The 20,982-nt window shown below is 36.4% G+C and overlaps 1 protein-coding gene across 1 annotated transcript in view; it reads right to left on the bottom strand.

Annotated features, from left to right (window-relative positions):
* RNF17 (ring finger protein 17) overlaps positions 1-20,982 on the bottom strand; it is a 103,755-nt gene that overhangs the window by 68,228 nt on the left and 14,545 nt on the right. Inside the window, exons 5-13 of the mRNA XM_075563563.1 lie at positions 20,608-20,688; positions 19,404-19,504; positions 14,506-14,677; positions 12,754-12,830; positions 11,701-11,775; positions 7,383-7,642; positions 4,145-4,303; positions 2,324-2,513; positions 1,239-1,407 (exon numbers count right to left, since the gene is read on the bottom strand). Coding sequence (XP_075419678.1) covers positions 1,239-1,407; positions 2,324-2,513; positions 4,145-4,303; positions 7,383-7,642; positions 11,701-11,775; positions 12,754-12,830; positions 14,506-14,677; positions 19,404-19,504; positions 20,608-20,688 — 1,284 coding nt within the window. The remainder of the gene's footprint in view (positions 1-1,238; positions 1,408-2,323; positions 2,514-4,144; positions 4,304-7,382; positions 7,643-11,700; positions 11,776-12,753; positions 12,831-14,505; positions 14,678-19,403; positions 19,505-20,607; positions 20,689-20,982) is intronic.

Raw genomic sequence — 20,982 nt, 5'->3', positions numbered from 1 at the left:
TCTTAAGGTGTCCATAAGCATTTTCACTTCAAAATTTAATTTCACATTAAATATTAGTATGATGACTACAAAAAATTAAAACAAATAAGTACTACACACACATTTTCCACTTAAGGATGAAAATTCAAAAGACAATTTATAAAGCATAATGGAATTCAAGTAATAAATCAAGATATTTATAATCATCATTTTATCTAACTTCTATTACCGGCAATATCTGAGGCATATTACTACTTTTAGCAGTAAGTAAAACATTTTCCCATTTAAAAAATAAATTTTAAATATGGACCCTTTCAAGGTTAATGGCACATTCCTTAAAAACCAGTAATAACAAAAACCCATTCTAATGTTTTTGTTTTTATGATTATAAAAGTAAAACCTACTCGGTACAGAAACTGCAAAAAAGTTGTCATTGTTGTGCATGCCCTTGAGTTGAGTCAGAATCATAGCAACCCTCTAAAAAGGGGCAGAACCATCCCCATAGAATTTATGTTGTAATGATCTTTTGTCCTGTGAAAACTGGTGGGTTTGAAACACCAGGTTTTAGGTTAGTAGTCTCCCACTTAACCACACTGTACCACCAGAGCGGCTTTGAATAAAAGGATAAAAGCAAAATTTTACGAAGAAACATGATCTCAGCATCTTGAGAAAAATACCACTGCTAATATTTTTTTGTTCCTTTCTCATTTTTATTCATTAATTTATTCTTTTAAATATTTGTTGAGTGTCTACTATGGTCTAAGTGCCGAGAATCCAATGATTAGATACTGAATAATTCCTTCCACAGAATTTACAATAATACAGCTATTTAACATTTATTCTTATACATAATTCCTGGGTGCTAGTTCTTGATCTTGCCAGGTGAGACTCATAAGACATAGAAAAAAAAAGCAGTGTGGCGTAATAGACAAAGTGTCATGGAAGTACAGAATATGCCCTACTGTATATAAAATTATTTCTCTAGATATTTCGTACTCCAAAATCTAGTGCTTTACTTGGATAGTTCATTTACTAATTATTTTGGTATTTGTTTATTCAATTCCATTTCCTGTTAAGATTATTTCTACTTGTAGAAGCTAAAGTTGAAAAGTAACTGGTACCAAATAGCTCATTATATCAAATGTATTTACCAGGAGGATTAGTGCTCTGGGTATAAACTCACAATCTGAGTAGCAAAACACATCGCTAACATTGGACTATTCAGTGTCCAAAGACGAAGTAATTTAAATTGTACTTACTGAATTTGGTGGTACAATGTCTTTCAGTGAGCATGGCTGGGCAAATGGCTGGATGTCTTTCAGCATCCCTTCAATACAGGAGTCAGGCTTCCTTAGAACCAGGCATAGATCACTCAGAACTACATGCTGCTCAGCAATGTGTTCTGGCCTCACATGTGTCTCACCAATTCTAGGAGGAAGTCGGGTATTATTTGGTGAGATTTTCCATTATCTTCTAATTCACACCTCATTACTGTTGTTAGCTGCCACAGAGTAAATGGGATTTATGGAGACTCCCTGTGGTACACAGTAGGGCTTTGTTAGCTGTAACCTTCCCAAAGCGCCATAGGGCTTTATTGGCTATAACCTTACCAAAAGCGTATCCTGTATTGCCAGGCCTTTTCTTTGTTGGTACATTTGGGTGGCTTTTGAACCACTAACCTTTAGGTTAGTAGTCAAGTACAATCTATTATCTGTCACCTAAGGACCTACATAAGACATAATCTACCTATATTTAGCATAAGATATTGTTATCTATGAAATTAACTAGCAGCTACCTGAATCTGAATTCTCTTTATTATTCCAATTCATTTTAAACTCAATGGCAATGCCCAAATATACATCTGTTAATTTATAACACTATGGCTATTACATAAAGTGATCATGATATGGTTAATACTGGTTCTTACAACAGAAAAATTTTTGACTTGTTTTATTCTCATAAAAGTCTGAGGGAAATATTTTTTAAATACTTAAAGTTAGACACTGTATCACTGTAACGTGCACAATAGTGGCAGAAATCCCATAAAAAAGTCAACTCAGCTAACGACAACATTTTATTTAAAAAACTTTTTGTGCATTATTCCGTTTACAGTAAAAAAATATTTAAGTTTAAAGTATGTTAAAAAACTCCTTTCTCATCTATTATCACTGATAAAGTATTTTATGAATTTACCAAAACAAACTCAGAGCAAAATAATAAATATTTGAGAATAATTAAGTAAATTACTCCTCTCTACTCCCTCCTATTGTGTTTATTCTATAAACTCCCCTACCCATGCTTCTAAACAGGCCAGAAAGACAAGAGAAATTATAAAACATCATACCCAGGAACAATTAAGACTTCAGAATTTCCAAAATCTACCATAAATATTTGCAGTAGTGCAACTTCACAGACTGAACACTTGGTTGGACTCCCAGGTTTTCTAATGTCTTTATTTTCTATGGGAATTAATTCAGTGATCATTCCTCGGCACCACATTCCATTCTCAATACTGTTGACGAATATTCTTGTACCTAAATAATGGAATAAGCCATGATCAATGTTTAAGGAGCCATATACCTAACTAAGTGCAATTGACAAACATGGACATGCACATTAGTTCTACCACTTACCCAAACCCCCAAATTCACTGCCATTAGGTCGCTTCAAACTCACAGTGATCTTATAAGACAGAGCAGAACTGCCCCATATGCCTTCCAAGACTGTAAACTTTTATGGAATCAGGCTGCCCATCTTTCCTCCAAGTAGCAGTTGGTGAGTTTGATCCACCAGCCTTTTTATTAGAGCAAAATGCTTTAACCAAAATGCCACCAGGATTTGTTACTTAAGACATTTTTATTTCCTTACCAATCATATATTATTCTGCCAAGTGACATAAGAATGTTATTTCAACCCTTAGCCATTTACCCAAATACAGTATTTATGTATTTTTATTACATAAACTTATGAGCTAATGGGGAGACACAAAACACAGAAGATATAAAGTTGCAGTTACATGTTTTATGAACCATACTAGCACAGATGAATGAGACTGCTCTACCATGAAAAAGTTCCAGAAAGGAAAACAAACACGTAAATGAGGTAATCCACTGTATTTGTCACAATGAAGATTCTCTCTCCTCATGCACACAAATAGAAATGTCTTTAAACTTGCAATATGTTGTGGTAGCATAAAGGAAGCTGCAATGTAGGATAGAGAAATAATGAAAAGCAGTACAGGAAAAACCAACATTAATTTATTAATACAAACTTCAGAGGAGGGGGAAGATGAACTAAGGATTTAGCAGTGGAGGAAGGCTTTCTGGAAGGATTACATAAAACCAAATGGATTAAATTAATAACTAGGATCAAAAAGCAAACAAGCAAAGGTCTGCCTTCCAAGAAAGCCGAGGTCCAATCCCAAATCATACAGCATAATTAGAAGAGCTCCGAGTAAAGCCCAAGAAATTTTACTGCCATCGAGTCAATTCCAACTCCTACAGGAAGAACACTGGAGTAGAAAACCTCCTTAGGGCCTATTGTGGGAGTCAAACTGCTGACCTTGTGGTTATTAGCAACATGTAACCTACTAGCCATGTCATTTTAACCCTTAGTTAACTACTCAAATATAGTATTTTGAAGTTTTATAATCTAGTGGGCTTACTAGTCACCAAGGCTTCCTGCCAAACTGTTAAATTGTTTTGAAGCTAAATCTGGTAATATATGATCAATGATCATATACAGAAGGATGCTGTACAGTCCTCTCTATGCGCTAATAAAAATAGGCTAATTGAAAGGCCACTGTCCTCATGGATCTTATATTCCAGTGTTCAAAGTTTTCCTTAACACCCTGTGTAGAGAGCATGAAACAGCTTAAACTATTATTTTAGAAGGTACAGGTTTCCCTGGAGACAAAGGGGGCAGTTTAGACAACTTGTCAAATGTTTTATAATTTTAAAAACAATTCCCCTCACTCCATAATGATGTCTATGTTTACATTTAACTTGGAAACTGTGCCAATGGCCAGTTTTAACCCTTACTCAATTTACAAAATTTAACTTCATGCTGGAACTAATATTGATTATAAAAAATCTATATGGGTTGGCCAAACATGTTGGTATTTAGATAAAATTGATGTTTTTGTTTAGGAGTATTATTTCTTTACCTAGGTCCAAGATATCCGAAGGACTGAGATGTAAACTCTTGTCGCAAATCTGATTCACCTTCTTTTCTAATAACGTTGCATCTTTTATTTGTGAATACTTCCGAATATAGAAGTGGCAAGGATGTATTACATGGCTTACCAAAACTAGCTCTGGAGAACCTGGATAAGAATTTAAACCACATTAGTACACTCTGAGTGAGCAGAGAATCCACAAATGCTGCACAAATACAATTTCCTGTGAACTAATTCCTGTGAATATCTCATGGGATTGTAAACGCTAAAACACTGACACTCCACGAAATAGTCATAACAATGGTAACAAATTGATAAACAAATGGATCACTTTCTACAATGAATTCTCTAGCAACGGACACTACAAAGACTTTGTTATTTGCAAAATGTAGATTCTAATGTCAGAGTATATATTACAACCACTAGATTATAAAACTTCAGTTTATTTTTGAATATTTCTGAAATTCATAGCCCCATTTGTATTAATTAGGTTTCTAGTGTAGTCCACATCAGCCTGCTTAATCCATGGGGTGTCTATAGCACCTATAATTACTGCACAGCCAATCTCAACCCCAACTCTCATAAATCAGACTAGAGGGGTAAAAAAAATGTCTGGCCAAAGCCAAAGTCTAGAAAGCATTTAGGGGCAGGTGTGTGATGACTGGGGGATGGGAGTGGAATAGAGGCAAGACAGTGAGATCATTTGCTCTATGTAGGAGTCATTAAGTGATACAGAAAGATTTCTGAAGTACGAGAATTAGTCAAAGTATTGCTGTGAAGCTTCCAGTTCATATATGCACTATTTCTTAAAGACCAAGGCCCCTGTCACTCATGAGAGGCTGCACACACAGCGCAAATGCTTGTCTTCTACTCTTGAATATGAGCCTTGGTGGCACAGTGGGTTCTGAGTTGGGTTATTAATTGCAAGGTCAACAGGAGAAATGAAATTACGGTATCTCCTCCTGTAGAGTGATTAGCCTTAGATGCACTAGAGACCCTACTCTGTCCTATAGGGTTCGCTGAGTCACAATGGACTTAATGAAGGTCCACCACCCCTCCCCCCCTACCGTCTCCTTAGGATACTCTTAAAAAAAAAAGGCCATTCAAAATATTAGCTTGCAGGGGGCTCTGCAGAGCCAGTTAAATTCAAGGCTAAGTAGTCAGCTTAGAAGGTCAGGATGATTATAGCTTGCATTCCAGAGGGGCATCTTGACAGATTTCCTCAAAGGACATGGGAACTCATTAGAAAAGAATCAATGTTAAGAAAATTGAAAACTGCACCGGTCAAGTGAAGAACAGGCAAGCTACACAGAGAATTTTTTCCTATCACAGTGTACCAGCTCATTCTTTCATGTAGCATGAGCTGTCTGATGGACATTTCACTGGGTAACCGTACTCCACCCACCCTACAGCCCTGTTGCTGCTCCCTCGGACTTTGTTTCCCCAACTCAAAGAACTGCTAAGGGAACATGATTGAAGTTCCTCTCTCAAGGATACCCAAACTGCCATTTCAATGTGGTGTGCATCAAAGCATATAGAATTTTCAGGGAAGTGTTAGATGAAAACCTTGCTTGCAGAAGTGTACAGTTCTAGACGACTGATATGTCAATAAGAAATAAATGCAAATTTTGATAATTTTGTTTAATAAAGATTTCTATGATCTTATAGCAATAGGTTTTTAATTACTCTCATAATGTTAAGTGAGAAGAAAACAGCACAGGACAATGCCTACGGTAAGCTAAGGAGGTTAGAAAAAGAATCTATGTGTATTTGTTTATGCTTACGTTGCTTGTAAAACTCAAAAAGGGAAGAGCTGAATGGAACTAATGTGTGAGTGAAAATTTCACAGGGTTTTTAAATACATTTTTAATTTGTGAACAATACAGATGTTCTAATTATCGAGGGTTAGCCTGTAAAAATGTTTAAAAAAAACAAAAATGAGGAGGAAAGCAAATGGAAACCACAAGCAGTGAGAACAGAAACTAAACATATTATTTTAACCTATCCGACCAATTAATATTCAAGTAATAATTGTGGCTAGTGACAAAAAAGATATTATGTATAACCAAGGAGGACAGTTAAGACATGTTATCAATTTCAGAAATAATTCCATCAAATACAGTTAAAGATTTAACATTACAAAAGGAAGCAATACTAGTTATCATGAAAACTCATTTTACTCACCGATTCACAGTAGCATATATATATATATATATATATATATATATATATATATATATATATATATATATCACAAACTATACATTAAGTTCTGATAATTGCTAAAGTACCTGGTTTTGATCCAAAAGAAACAGATGGCTTTTTCTGAACAGGCTTTTTTGGATATATAGGTGTCTCCATAAAATAGTCTGTAAAGCAGGCTTCATCAAAATAAGAAATAAAGGCAATTGTACTAATTTTGTTAATGTTGACAGTGGTATACTTTGTTCAAAAAGCTGTACCTGAAATGGCAAAATTCTAAAATGGCAAGACACTTTGTATTACAAGGCAGTCATAAGTTACTCTCATAAGTTACTCTAATTCACTGTGGCTGCAGGGTGGCACAGTTAGAGGGAACTTTTTTTTGGTAGTTAAACTGTCATTTTGAAGAGTTAACCAGTAAAACAGACAGGAAGAGGAGAAAAAAATTAAAACTAATTTTGAAATGGTGGTAGGAAATTATCGACAGCAGAATCTCATTGCAATGCTAATAAGGAAATGCCAACTCTAGAAAGCTAGACAAGTAACTGTGTACAGCCTTTAAAAGGTCTACAATAGATGCTATTATAGTTATAATAATTAGTTTCTTAGATAAAAATCTCAGAATAAAGAGTTAAAAGAAAAATTGTTCTTAAATTCAAGGCCAAAGTAATGAAACTGCTTCCACAAATCACATTGCTCTCATTTATTTATATATACATCTTTTATATAAGGTTTATTATGTCAAACACTCAAAAGTCAAATACCCTATTTAATTTAAATCAAATGTTGGAATTACACATTTTGGAGGTTAGCTAGAGAGCAGCATCAAATTACTAGAACTTTGAAAAATCAGGATATAAGGGCATGGAATCAACAGGTTTTAATTCATAACAAAGTTTATGATTATAACACAACATGTTTCTAGGTAAGTTCAGGGGGAAATGGTACACACTGTACAAATTGTTTCGAATTACAAGCACAAGGTTTTTGTTTGTTTTTTTGCTGCTGCTATATATTCACTCACTTTCCGGGTTCTCTTCGATGATTTCTTCAATGATCACATCAGGACTAGATCCCATTTGAGGTAGAGCAGCAATGGTTTTAGTAACCACCTCTTTCTTGGACTGGGAGGGTTTGGCTTCAGAAGGCACCTCATTGGTTTCAGAGAGCAAAGTTATTGGGTGTGCCTCTTTAGTTTGGTATGCATCATGACAAGAAAATTCCTTTTTAGCATTAAACTTCTTTTGAACAGTCTGTTCAATTGCATTTTCTGTGGGATACAATCTGTTTAAAAATATAGACACATACATGGGATTTCACATGACTACTATAAGTAATTTAATAAATTCTTTACATTCATCTTCAGGCCATTTCCCCTACATTATAGGTAACATGATGACACATACAAAAAGGGACAGCTGTCTAGGTGGCCAAGTGATGCTTTTTATCCAGGTTTACTAATGTGTAGCTTAGAAATTATAACATTCAATAACTTTTTACTAAATTTACAGAGTCGTACAACCATCAACACAATCTAATTTTAGACTATTTCCATAGTCATAAAGAAATCTCTGCTCATTTCAGCCCTAAGTAGCTCCTAGGGTTTTAACAAAATCAACTAGTGTTTAATCAACGAGAAGTAGAAGAAAACAGGCAAATCACAGAGTTCTGATCCACAAAGTACAGGGAATAAAGGCTTTCAAAGGAACCCCTTTTGATTTGTACAAATTATACTATTTCTTCTTTAATTCAGTCAAGAGTATAATCCTGAACAAATTACTAGAAAGTGATTGGGCCAATAACTATCATTAATCTGACCTGCTGGGTGTGATTATTCAAGAAGTACTAAGCTACTGATATTCACTCCACTCCAATCCATTTTTAACATCTTCTCTACATATCCAGATAGTCATAAACCATGACTACAAGAATACACATTCTATAAAAGAATAATTACCATAAAACTTGCATTTTAATTAACCGGATAACTTTGGCATCTTCACAGATCATTGTTTAATATGCCATTTTAGAAATAACCAAAAGCGTACATGCTAATCTAGCTCTTCTGAGAGATCAGGCACTATTACACTTGATCTTAGCCAAAAGGCTGAGAAGCAATCAGGCATTTATTAACATAAGTCACACAAGTAAGTGCTGAGTAAAGGTTCCAACCCCATTTGAAAGGGCAGGAGCCAAAGGGTTGGTTCTCTGGCAAGGTCTTCCTTGTGGTACAGAGAGGTTTGTGATAGGCTAACTTGACCTAATGTGGTTAAGCCACTTCATTATGCAAATTTGCATTATTCCAAATTAGATGGCAAACAGCAATCTGGCTTCTCATATCTAGGTATATTGAAAAAGAATGTCAATACAAATACCCTAGCCTTTGGGTTAGTTGTATTTGTCCAGTAACCTGATGATCTGTTCTTACAGAGATTATACCCTAGAACCATGTATATTGGGAAGTTTCACTCTTTTACATGGGGTTGCTATGAATTGAAGTTGACTTGACAGCACCTGGCAGCAAGAAGTTAGTAAACTAGTACCTGAACTTGATTTAATGGATCTGCTCAAATGGGTTTCCGGGCCTGTGAGACTCTGATACGCTCTCCAAGATAAGGGATGCTACACTTCTTGGGGACAATTTATCTGGGAGATAGCATCTCAGGTGAAAAAATGTCTTTTTGTAGTTGTTTGGACAACATCTGTATTATGACTATTCTTGGCCCCTGTCTTAGTTATCTACTGCTGCGTGAAGAGAAATTCCATAAATGGGGGACTTTAACAAACAAAAAATGATTTCCCAGTTTAGGAGGCCAGAGGGGTGAATTCTGGGTGCTCACTCTCGGGGAAGACCCTCTCTGTCAGTTCTAGAGGCATATTCGCCCTCTGTAATCTTCATCTGGCCTTGTCATCTTCCTTTCCTCCCCTATCTCAGCTTCTTTCACTTGTTTGTTTAGATCTTCTTTGTTTCAAGAGAGACTGATTTAAGACACCTACATTTACCAACTATCGTATGAAGCTGACAATGACAGTCGATTCACAAATGAGATTTATAATGATAGGCGTAATGATTAGAATTTACAAACCACTTTTGAGGGCCATAATTAAATCCATAACTATCCAATATCAAGTCCATGATGACTTGAAAACTTTCAACACATATAACCCTCTGGAAATTTCTCCACCAGTATCTGGAAAACACTTGGGACTCAATATATTATCTTTCCCCTTGAACTTTTTTTCCCCTATATTCCTAATCCATCAATGTAATCACTAAAGCCAGTCCTGTGAGTTACAGGTGATGACCCCTTTTTCTTTGCTCCTCATTCTTCTCACTGAGGTCTATCAAATTTTCCTACTTATCATTTGCAATGTCCATTCCCAGACCCTCTCCAGCTACTATCTAAATTTGAGTTCTCCTCATTTGACGAGATGAGTTGCTATTAATCCGAATTGACTCAATGGGAGTGGCTTTGAGTTCAACTCAATCTCCAGTCTCATATTTGCCCTAAAATATCCTTTAAAAAGCCACCAGAGTTGTCTTTTTAAAAGGCCCTCCAATTATATTTATTTTCATGCTTACAAGCTTTTAGTGGTTTTTCACAAACCTTTTCACTATCTAAAGCAGGGATTAGGGAAAGTCAGGCTCACAGGCCCTAGAAATCATCAATACCAGCTAACATCACATCCCTCACCAAAGAGCAGCAGTTCCAGCCACCACATTCCAAACTAATGGTCATCCAGTCAATTCTGACTTATATTGACTCACTAAGAGTGAGGCAATGACATGTTTGGTTAAAGCTAGCAGACTAATTTTCAAGTTCATAATTTTGTATGGGCCACAAATGGTGTTATAAATATCCAAATGGCAATTGGCAGAGAAAAGGCTCTTATCCCTGCTCTAGAGCATAGGTTCCCAAACGTAACTGGCTGACGGCCCCATTTTCAGGGGAAAAAAAATAACCCCCAAAAAACAAAGCAAAACAAAAACCCTCACTGTCCCCCCTGGCACTGAAACATTTTTATACTACCATCCATAATCTATGATAAAGTATAGGTATCTTCTTTTATAGTGTCCCACCCCACCCTGAATCATTTCAGCACCCCCAAGGGCCATTATTGCTCACGTTGGGGAATTCTGCTCTAGAGAATTGTTGTCTAGGATAGCTCCCTGTTGATAATGAAAATATGCTGCATTATCCACTAGGCTAGGCACTAGCCACATAGGGCTACCGGGCACATGAAACGTGGCTTCCGAGAACAGGGGATGGAAATTTTGATTCTATTTAAGCTTTCCTTAACTGATACGTACAATTCAATAGTTACATATGGCTAGCAGCCCCCATATTGGACAGCACTGGTCTAGAAAATGAAGTTCAAATTCTATCGCAAAGCATACAAAGTATAGTTGGCTATACAGAAATACCTATAAAGTTCCCTCAATGTATATTACTTCACTGTCCATAATTTTTTCTGTTATCAGCTTCCTTTTGGGTCTTCTTTTAAATAGCTACTAATTTTCCAAGGAAAAGGGAATGTAAAATTCCTTCTATAAAGATTTTTTCAACCTATTCCCCCTAAGAATTGACCATTCTCACCCTTTGTACCTTCACTGTACTCTGCATATGGTATCACAGTAATCATATATCCATTTGTCTTCCTCTGCTTGTTGAAGGATCTCTAACATAAAATGCAATACTTAGGGTGTGGTAGTTAAATAATTTCATGTTAACTTGAAGATATATAAAAGCGTACAGGTTGGGTTTAGCCTATCAGTAAAGTTGCAGTCTGATGACCTCATTTGGAGGCGAGATGGAGATATACAGCTCTCTGGAGGCCAGCTTTTCTTTGGAAATGATCCACATGACTTTGCATGTACCAGCCTGCGATTTCCCACATTCTGCTTCATTGCATGTGGCTGCGAGAGTCTGAAGGAGGACTGACTAGAATTGGACATTCGGACTTGAGTTGGACTGGCTTGGGATGTTTTCTTGATACTGAGTTACTTCTTGATATAAAGATTTTTACATATATATGAATATCACTCGATTTGTTCTCTATAGTCAACCCAGCTCAACATATGGTACCTAACACAAAATCAACATTCAATGCTTGCTGACTGAATATCAATGGTAACTCAGACAAACATGTCATTAAATAAAGGATCCATTCTCTGTCTTTTAAATCTTAAATATTACCTGAAGGATGAAACAGATACACTGTTGTACCCTTTAACTCTTTGAATCATACTACGTTAAAAATTAATTTTCTGTCTGTTAGATAACTTAAGCCCTACCAGACACTATTTGATCAATCAGGTTTTCAATTTTATAAGTACTTACTTGGTTGAGTCCTCAAATTCAATCTTCCCAATATTGTTGAACATATAGGTGATCTCATTGCAGTTAATATTCAACCTATAATACAACATTAGCATGTAAGTAAATGTTTCAAAGTTCATTACTCTCACCAGGTAAAAATGAGTTGCTGACACTAAAATAACTCTAATTTAAAAGAACATTAACTCTGTAACCTATTATTATTGCTGTAGGTGCCACCGAGTCAGCTCTGACCCACAGTGACTCTATGCCCAACAGAACTAAAGAGTGCACGGTCCTGTGCCATCCTCCTAATTGTTCCTGTGGCTGAGCTCACTGATACAGCCACTGTGTCAGTCCCTCTTGTCAAAGTCCTTCCTCTTTTTCACTGCCCTTCCACTTTACCAAACATGATATCCTTCTCTCCAGGGACTGATCTCTCCTGACAATACATTCAGAGTATGTGAGATGAATTCTTACCATCCTTGCCTCTAAGGAACACTCTGGCCTTACTTCTTCCAATAAAGATGTTTGTCCTTTTGGCAGTTTATAATACTTTCAATATTCTTCTCCAACACCACAATACAAATGTATCTATTCTTCTATGATCTTCTTTATTCAGTGTTCAACTTTCACATACATATGATGCAATGGAGGATATCATGGCTTTGGTCTGGCACACCTAAATCCTTAAAGTAACATCCTTGCTCTTCAATACTCTCTAGTCTAGAGAAAGATTTATCTAATGCAATACATCTTTTGATCTCTTGACTGCTGCTTCTATGAACATTGATTATGGCTCCAAGTAAGACAAAATCCTTGACAACTTCCAACTTCAAATCTGAAATATCAGTGACACAGCTTCCAACACCACAGCAACACACAAGTCACCACAGTACGACAAACTGACAGATGAGTGGTGGAACATAAATTACGCTTCAGTTATATGGTTGCTAACTTGGGAAATATTAGGGACCCAAACTTTTGCTACTTACTTGCTTCTATTTTAAGAAATTCAGGCTCTCATACATTTTTATACTTAAACTGTTAGGTCTTCTTAAATTATAATTTACTCACCTGGGAAATCGCCTTAATTTTAGAGAGGCCATTTCTGACAATTCACTCTCATATGATAATTTCAAAGTTCGGATAATCTAGAATCAAGAGAGTAATGTAATTAATGTATGAATTTTCTATTGTCATAAAACTGCCGAAACAGTAAGCTTTTATAAAGGGTGTTATAAATGTTTTATGTCACTACTAATGTTTGTTTTTATGAGTTTGAATCTGTTTAAGGTTTAATTTTGAGGCCCAAAAAGGAATAGAAATAATATATGATTACTTTTCCCTTAAAGAGTTCAGAATCTTTTGGAGATATTTAGTAATAGATAACAACAACCAAAAAAAGGGCATGTACCTAATGAATATATAATTCCACAATCAGAAAAATGAAACATTTTACTCATTTTGTACCTTCCATGTTATCTTCAAATATTCTCTTGTCTTCCTAACTAGGGCTTAGTAAGATAAAGACCAAATCTTAAGACTTTATTTATGTATTTTATCCATGTAGTGCCTTCTGTGTAACACAGAAAATGACTATTACTGCTTTTAGAACTGCCAAATGTGATGCTAGTGAACACACATTTAAAATGACAGACTATGGAGTCAGATAAATCAAGGGCTTCTATTCTATACCTCAGTTCAGTAAAAATATCAAGGTATTAAGAACCTAAAAGTGAGTAAAGCAAGATCTATAGCCATAGGGCACAAAGTTGAAATGAACAAGAAAGGATACAAGGCTAACCCTGTCCTACCAAACTATCTAATAGGATACTTCTTTTTTTAACTAACTCTTTTTAGCCCCTAGAGGAGTAGTTCTCAATCACCCTAATGCCATGACCCTTTAAAACAGTTCCTCTGTTGTGGTGGACCCCCAACCATAAAAATTTTTTGTTGCTACTTCTTAACTGTAATTTTGCTACTGTTATGAATCAGGAAACCCCTGTGAATGGGTTATTCAACCCCCAAAGGGGTCACAGCCCACAGGTTGAGAACCGCTGCCCTAGAGGGTTGATATGAGTTGAGACTAACTTGAGGGCAGTGAGTTTATCCAGCCCTGGTGATGCTGTTGGTTAAATAAGGTTCAAACCCACCAGGCACTCTGAGGGAGAAAGCTGAGGCTGTCTGCACCCATAAAGATTTAGACTCAGAAACTCTATAAATGGTCAGCTTGGACCTTTTATAGAATAGACGCAATGACAATGGATTTTGTTTTGATCCTCTAGGTATAAAATTAAATGATAAGAGAGCTAAAGTCCTTTCTCTTTAGACCTATACATTTTGGGGGGTGGGTGGAAGGGAATAGAGGGAGAAGAATAAAACACGAGTGACTTAATTTTTAAGTCAATGGTTAGAAGTCTTATCTAAAATGATTAGTCTCATTTAGTTTACTATTCTTACTTGTTCTCAGTTTTCATTCATGTGTCCTAGGAGCATCAGAAGGAGAAGATGAGGCTTTCTTCTCCTGTCAAGAGTTACAATCTCAGAAACCCAGAGGGGCAGTACTACTCTGTCCTACAGGGTCGCTAGGAGTTGGAATCAGTCCAATGGCAGAGTAAGTAGCCTCAACTTTCAGCTCAATGTCTTCCCACCCATCCTCAAAGACTTTATCACACAATTTCTTAAAGTAGTAAATAATAAAAGGCTAAACAAAGTTAACATTTGTCAAGACATGCAAACAACTAGAAATTCTACACTGATGTTAAAAGATAATCCGAAGAATAAATTTCTCTGGGTTAAGTCTTAAATATCATGAAAATGCAGTACCTGATTCAGATCACAATATGTCCTTAGAGAAGGTGCAGATTTTAATTCTCTGGCTATCTTCATGGCTGCATCCAAATAATTTTTTTTGCCTTCAATGTAATCTTTAGCCATTACTACATATGAGAAATAATCATCTGTATTTCTCACAACTTCTTCACACAAACTCTTTTTCCTTTAAGACACCAAAATTAATTTTCAGTACTTTAGTTTTATCCAAGTGAATTTATACTTCTGCACAGTACCTAAGATGGTAATGCCAGTAGCTGATGTACTTAAATCACATATAACATGGTTAAATAAAACAAAGTTGAACTAAAATTTATTATAGTTAAAAATCTATGCATGTATATGTGGGAAAAAGTAAACTTTAAAAAAGGATAGTTATCATAGCCTAAATATAACTGCCACAGAATTAGAGGTAAAAGAGGACCTATGTCATTCCATTTAACAATAATAGGAATTCTGGTTATCATCTTGGAGTTACTCATGTCATTGGAAAGACATCTGTATATCTTATAAGGATCTGCCTGTATGTTTTTAAATTCCCACTAACAAATAATATTACATAACAAAAATTTCAAAGCAGATATCAACAATAGAACTTATGTACTAATTAATTTATAAACTTTCAATGTAAACATTTAGGAAGGCTAAATAATGTTATCTCATTACTTGTACCTAATTACTCAAAACGTCTTCTGTACTTATGGTGTTCTGAATTATGAAAAAAAACCCACGTGCTGCCTAATTACAAAGGTGGTGCCTAACTCATTCACTCATTTCACTCCACTCATCAAACTAAGTTGTGCATAACTTTTCATTATATCCCTAAAATAAATTCATTGTCTAAAAAAGAAAATTTGCCAATATGAAAAATAAAAAATCAGACATGGGCTTTACAGGTTAAGTAGCATTCTTAAACCTTTTAGTAGCTGTTATTTATGATGTCTCACAGTAGTTTCTTTAGGGGGGAAATGGTCATTTCAATAAGTTCTTCAATAGGTCCTAAAAAACTCATACATATGATCTCTTAAATGTTACATTTAAAGAATAAAGGGGCCATATGGCTATCAACGAAGAATAAAGTGTACAAATTCATGCATACTAAATTGAGTCTATGGTTTTAAGCATTCTAATGAGATTGTGTTTTAATGATCTGAGAGTTAATGGACAGGTATAATGACTAAGTATGCTTCAGAAGACAGCACTGAAGCTATAGCTCAAGGAGATGGGGACACGTCTAAGCAGAGCACACAGGAGAGAGAGAGAGAAGGGAGAGAAAGAGAGTGGAACACATCCTGTTCCACCAAGCCCTGGGGATGATATTCCTGTTTAGAGCACCCAAAGCACAGTGAGGATCATAGGGCTGGCCCCACTATGAGACATGACATCCCTCACTGACCCATAGCACTATGGGGGACAACACTGGAATACAGTGTGGAAATTGTGCCTGATCTGACCCCACCACACTGAGACAAAACACCAAGGGTGTGCAACAGAACAACAAGGGGAACTGAGCAACGAGGTCCCCAGGGAATACCAAAAATAGACTTTGAGGCCAGTGCTTGGCACCCCATCAGACTCAACCTGAAAATACTCCTAAAGGTCAACAAACAGACCTTGAACTATTACAGGCTTTTCATTTATCTGTCTTTTTTTTGTTCTTTTGTTGCTTTGTTTGGCTCTGCCTTGTTTTTTTGTGTGCACATTATTATCTCTGCAGGTCTATCTAGATAAGATAGGCAGGATAAACAATCTGGAGGAGAAAACAACGGACCCGGACCCGACAGTTATGGGGGGACATGGAAGAGGGGGAAATTGGGAAAAGGAAGAGGGTGTTAACAAACTCAGGGACAAGGGAATAACAAGTGTTCTAAAATTGAGGGATAGGAGGGTTCAGGAGTCCTGGTAGCTTGATCAAGGGCAATGTAACCAAGAGGAATTAATGAAATCCAAATGAAGGCTGAACATGATAGTGGGACAAGAGGAAAGTAAAAGGAAGTAGAAGAAACTAGGAGGCAAAGGGCATTTATAGAGGTCTATATAAAGGCATTTACATATGCAAATACATTTATATATGAGGATGGGGAAATAGATCTATGTGCATATACTTATAGGTTTACTATTAAGGTAGCAGATGGACATTGGGTCTCTACTCAAGTATTTCCTCAATGCAAGAACACTTTGTTCTATTAAACTGGCATTCCATGATGCTCTTTGCTCTGCTTTAACTGTGGTGAAATACACGGAACAAAACATATGCCATCTCCATTTATAGAGGTCTAAATAAAGGCATGTATATATGTAAATATATTTATATATAAGGATGTGGAAATAGATCTATGTGCATATATGTATAGGTTTAGTATTAAGGTAGGAGATGGACATTGGGCCTCCAATTAAGTACTCCCTCAATGCAAGAATACTTTCGTCTATTAAACTGGCATTCCATGATGTTCACCTTCCCAACACAATCCCTGAAGACAAAGCGGATTCATAAGAAAATGTGATGAAGAAAGCTCACAGTGCCCGTCTATGAAAAGATATAGCGTCTGGGGTCCTAAAGGCTTGAAGGTTAACAAGCGGCCATCTAGCTTAGAAGCAACGAAGACCACATGTAAGAAGCACATCAGCCTGTGTGACCATGAGGTTGCAAAGGGATCAGGTGTCAGGCTTCTAAATCATATCATTGTGAATGAGGGGTGTGTGCGGAGTGGACACCCAAAGCCCATTTTTAGGCAACTGGACATCCCCTTACAGAAGGGTCACAGGGAGGAGACAAGCCAGTCAGGTTTCAGTATAGTAACTATGAAACATACAATTTTCCTCTTGTTCTTTAATGCTTCCTCCCCACCACTATCATGATCCCAATTCTACCTTACAAATCTGGCTAGACCTGAGGATGTACACTGGTACAGATCAGAGCTGGAAACACAGAGAATACAGGACAGAAAAACCCCTCAGTATCAAAAGTGAGAGTAAAGATACCAGGAGAATAAGATGAAGGTGGAGGAGATAGGGGGAACCTATCACAATGAACTACATATCACCTCTTCCCTGGGTGACAGACAACAGAAAAGTGGGTGAAGGGAGACATTGGACAGTGTAAGACATGACAAAATAATAATTTATAAATTATCAAGTGTTCATGAAGGAGGGAGCGTGGAGGGTTGGGAAAAAAATCAGGAGCTGATACCAAGGGCTCAAGTAGAAAGAAAATGTTTTGAGAATGATGACGGCAACAAATGTACAAATATGCTCGACACAACAGATGTATGTATGGCTTGTGGTAAGAGCTGCATGAGCCCCCAATAAAATGATTTTAAAAAACTAAGTATGCTCTTTGAGGTATACCATATCTTTCAGGAGCCCGTTTCTTGAAATGTAAAATGGAGAGAACACATACTTTGTCCCCAATATGACTATGTATGAAAGAGTTTTAAAAATATTATGTATATAAAACTAAATGGGAGCGGGGAGGGAGGGGGAAAAAAGGAAAAAAAAAAAGAGAACCTGATACAGAGGGCTTAAGTGGAGAGCAAATGCTTTGAGAGTGATTAGGGCAAAGAATGTACAGATGTGCTTTATTCAATTGATGTATGTATATGTGTGGATTGTGATAAGAGTTGTATGAGCCCCTAATAAAATGTAAAAAAAGAAAAGAAAAAAAACCCAAAATAAATGGTATAGGTTAAGTGAAAACTATAAAAGAATTCTTTTACTCTGATGCAAATGAACATGAGAGAATTAAGTAGAAAGGAAAATTGTTTGCCATTTCCACTACAGGTACTTAGATTTTGAAAATATTTGTTTTTTTAAAAAAATTGTTTTATTGGGGGCTCATACAACTCTTATCACAAACCATACATACATCCGTAGTGTCAAGCACATTTATACATTTGTTGCCATCATTTTCAAAACATTTTCATTCTACTTGAGACCTTGGTACCAGCTCATTTTCCCCCCACCTTTCCTCCTCCCTCATGAACCCTTGATAATTTATGTTATTATTATCCCATGCCTTGTACTGTCTAATGTCTCCCTTTACCCCTTTATCTGTTGTCCACCCCCCTGGGAAGGCATTATAGATAGGTCACTGGATTGGTTCCCTCTTTCTTCCCCTACCTTCCCCTTACTCTTCTGGTATGACTACTCTCAATATTGGTCCCACGGAGTTTATCTGTCCTTTTCCCGTGTGTTCAGTTCTTGTCTGTACCCATATACATGCTCTGGTCCAGCCAGATTTGTAAGGTATAATTAGGGTCATAATAGTGGGGGAAACGAAGTATTAAAAAAGCAAAGGAAAAGTGTATGTTTCTTCAGTGCTACACTGCACCCTCACTAGCCCATTTTCTCCCCGCGACCCTTCTGTAAGGGGATGTTCAACTGCCTACAGATTAGCTTTGGGCCTCCACTCCGCACTCCCCCATCCCCATTGACGTTGACATAATTTTTTGTTCTGGGTCTTGTATCTGCCTGATACCTGATCCCCTTGACACCTTGTGATCGCACAGGCTGGTGTGCTTCTTCCATGTGGGTTTTGTTGCTTCTCAGCTCTATGGCCGCTTGTTTATCTTCAAGCCTTTAAGACCCAAGCACTATTATCTTTTGATAGATGGACACCACATTTGCTTATGCACCCATTTGTTTTCACTGACCGTGTCGGGAAGGTGGTGCTCACTGGTTTTATTAAGAAGTTTAACAGTTGGCATTGGGCCCAGAAGGTAAATAGCCAAAATGTGTCTAGCATAGTAATTTTTCCTTCATCTTCAAGTTTAAAAATCACTCCTTCCAAATCTGTTAAAAAATCACTCAGTACTTTCAATCTAATCACAGATATAAGATAAGTTACTATTAAAATTTTCAGTGGTACTGAGTCTATATTTATAAATAATTACCTGGAATGAAGAGAAGCAAAAAGTTGATCAAATTGTTTCTCAAGAATCTCTATAAGACTGTCTGTCTCCTCTTTTGCTTGATTATGCATATGCTCAAGCATCTGAAAAGAAAAACCATTAATATGTAGACCTCATTTTGTATTTCTATTTTGTTCAAGTTTTACTGTTCAATAGAATTCTGGAAATAAAAAGGTACTTTATAGACTTTTCAAAATAACAACATAAGCAGAAAGTAGAGGATAATCAATGGATTAATTATAATATATACCTATAGCTACTGACATATTTATGCTCTTAAGAGAATATTGAGGATTAAGCCAAGGATGTCCAATAAAAATATCTGGGATAAAAGGAACGCCCCGAGTATAATCATATCCCTTAGCTACTGTGTACTTGGAATACTGTGTGACTGTGGCATAGAATTTGTTAAGTGTTTTGATTTTTGTGAACATAAATGTTAAGTCACATGTGGCCACTGCTTTGTATTGGACAATCCAGGTGTGTTCTATTAGCCTCGTCACAACAGGCCCTCTCAATCCAGAGATTTCTCTGTTTCTCTCTGGCGTGCTTTCTCGACTATGCTGCCACGTCTTTCTTTTTACGGATTCCCAGCATAGGTGATGTTCTTTTTGGCCCTCTTTCTTCAATGTTGTGAGTGTGTTTTTGTGTGTGTTTTGTGTGTGTGTGTGTGTTCTAGTTGGTTATTTTGCTCAGATTTCTTATTCCTCAAGAAATCTGACTTTCTACAATCCATTACAGCCAATGTCTGTCCTTCACTGCAAAAAAGGAGTTTACTGGTTATTGTTGGGTACTTAGGAATTTCTTCATTGTCATCAAATAAGACTCTTTTGGGGGAAGTGGGTAGAGAGAAAATAGAGTAAGACTAAGTAAACATATGTAGCTAAATAATGAGCTAATTTTGAAATGATCTACAATACTTCTGAAACCTCCCGGCGACTACTAGACATTAGGTTGCCAGCACAGCAGTGCTGCAAGATCAATCCTGGCAGGCCACAGGAAACGTTTCGATTCTTTTGCATGTTCACTATCATGCAATTATCATGCTGCATTTTAATAACTCAAGTGTTAAGCTCTAACCTCAATAACCCAAAAATGCATACTTAAAAACCATGTGTTATTTCATGTAAACAAACAAACAAACCACGTAACACCATGATAGAATTTAATCACTCAAAATGCTTACTTTTACAGCAGTACTTAATTGTTCAAAATTATAACCTGCTACTTTCAATGCATCATCAATTTCTTCCGTAGTTTTAGACTCCTAGAAGGGGATGGAACCACATACAAACATAAAAGTAGATGTTTAGATACATTATATATATATATATATATATGAAACTGTCAAGCTAGCTTTAAAAATTTTTTTTAATAAAAGCAACAGAACCCAAACACAAAAATCTGAACATAAGCAAAACAAAAATAACCCTTTTAATCTTGTTTGTCCAGAGATAGAAGCCATTTAACATTTTAAAGCTTTGGTGATAGCATCCTATATAACTTTATAAAGATCTCTTTTTAAAAATGAGAAAAAACTCACATTGTTTCCAACTTAAAA

Source organism: Tenrec ecaudatus, chromosome 11, assembly GCF_050624435.1.
Source record: "Tenrec ecaudatus isolate mTenEca1 chromosome 11, mTenEca1.hap1, whole genome shotgun sequence".
In the NCBI taxonomy this organism is placed as follows: domain Eukaryota; kingdom Metazoa; phylum Chordata; class Mammalia; order Afrosoricida; family Tenrecidae; genus Tenrec; species Tenrec ecaudatus.
Note: the sequence above shows the minus strand (reverse complement) of the source record. Positions and strands in the feature narration are given on the sequence as shown.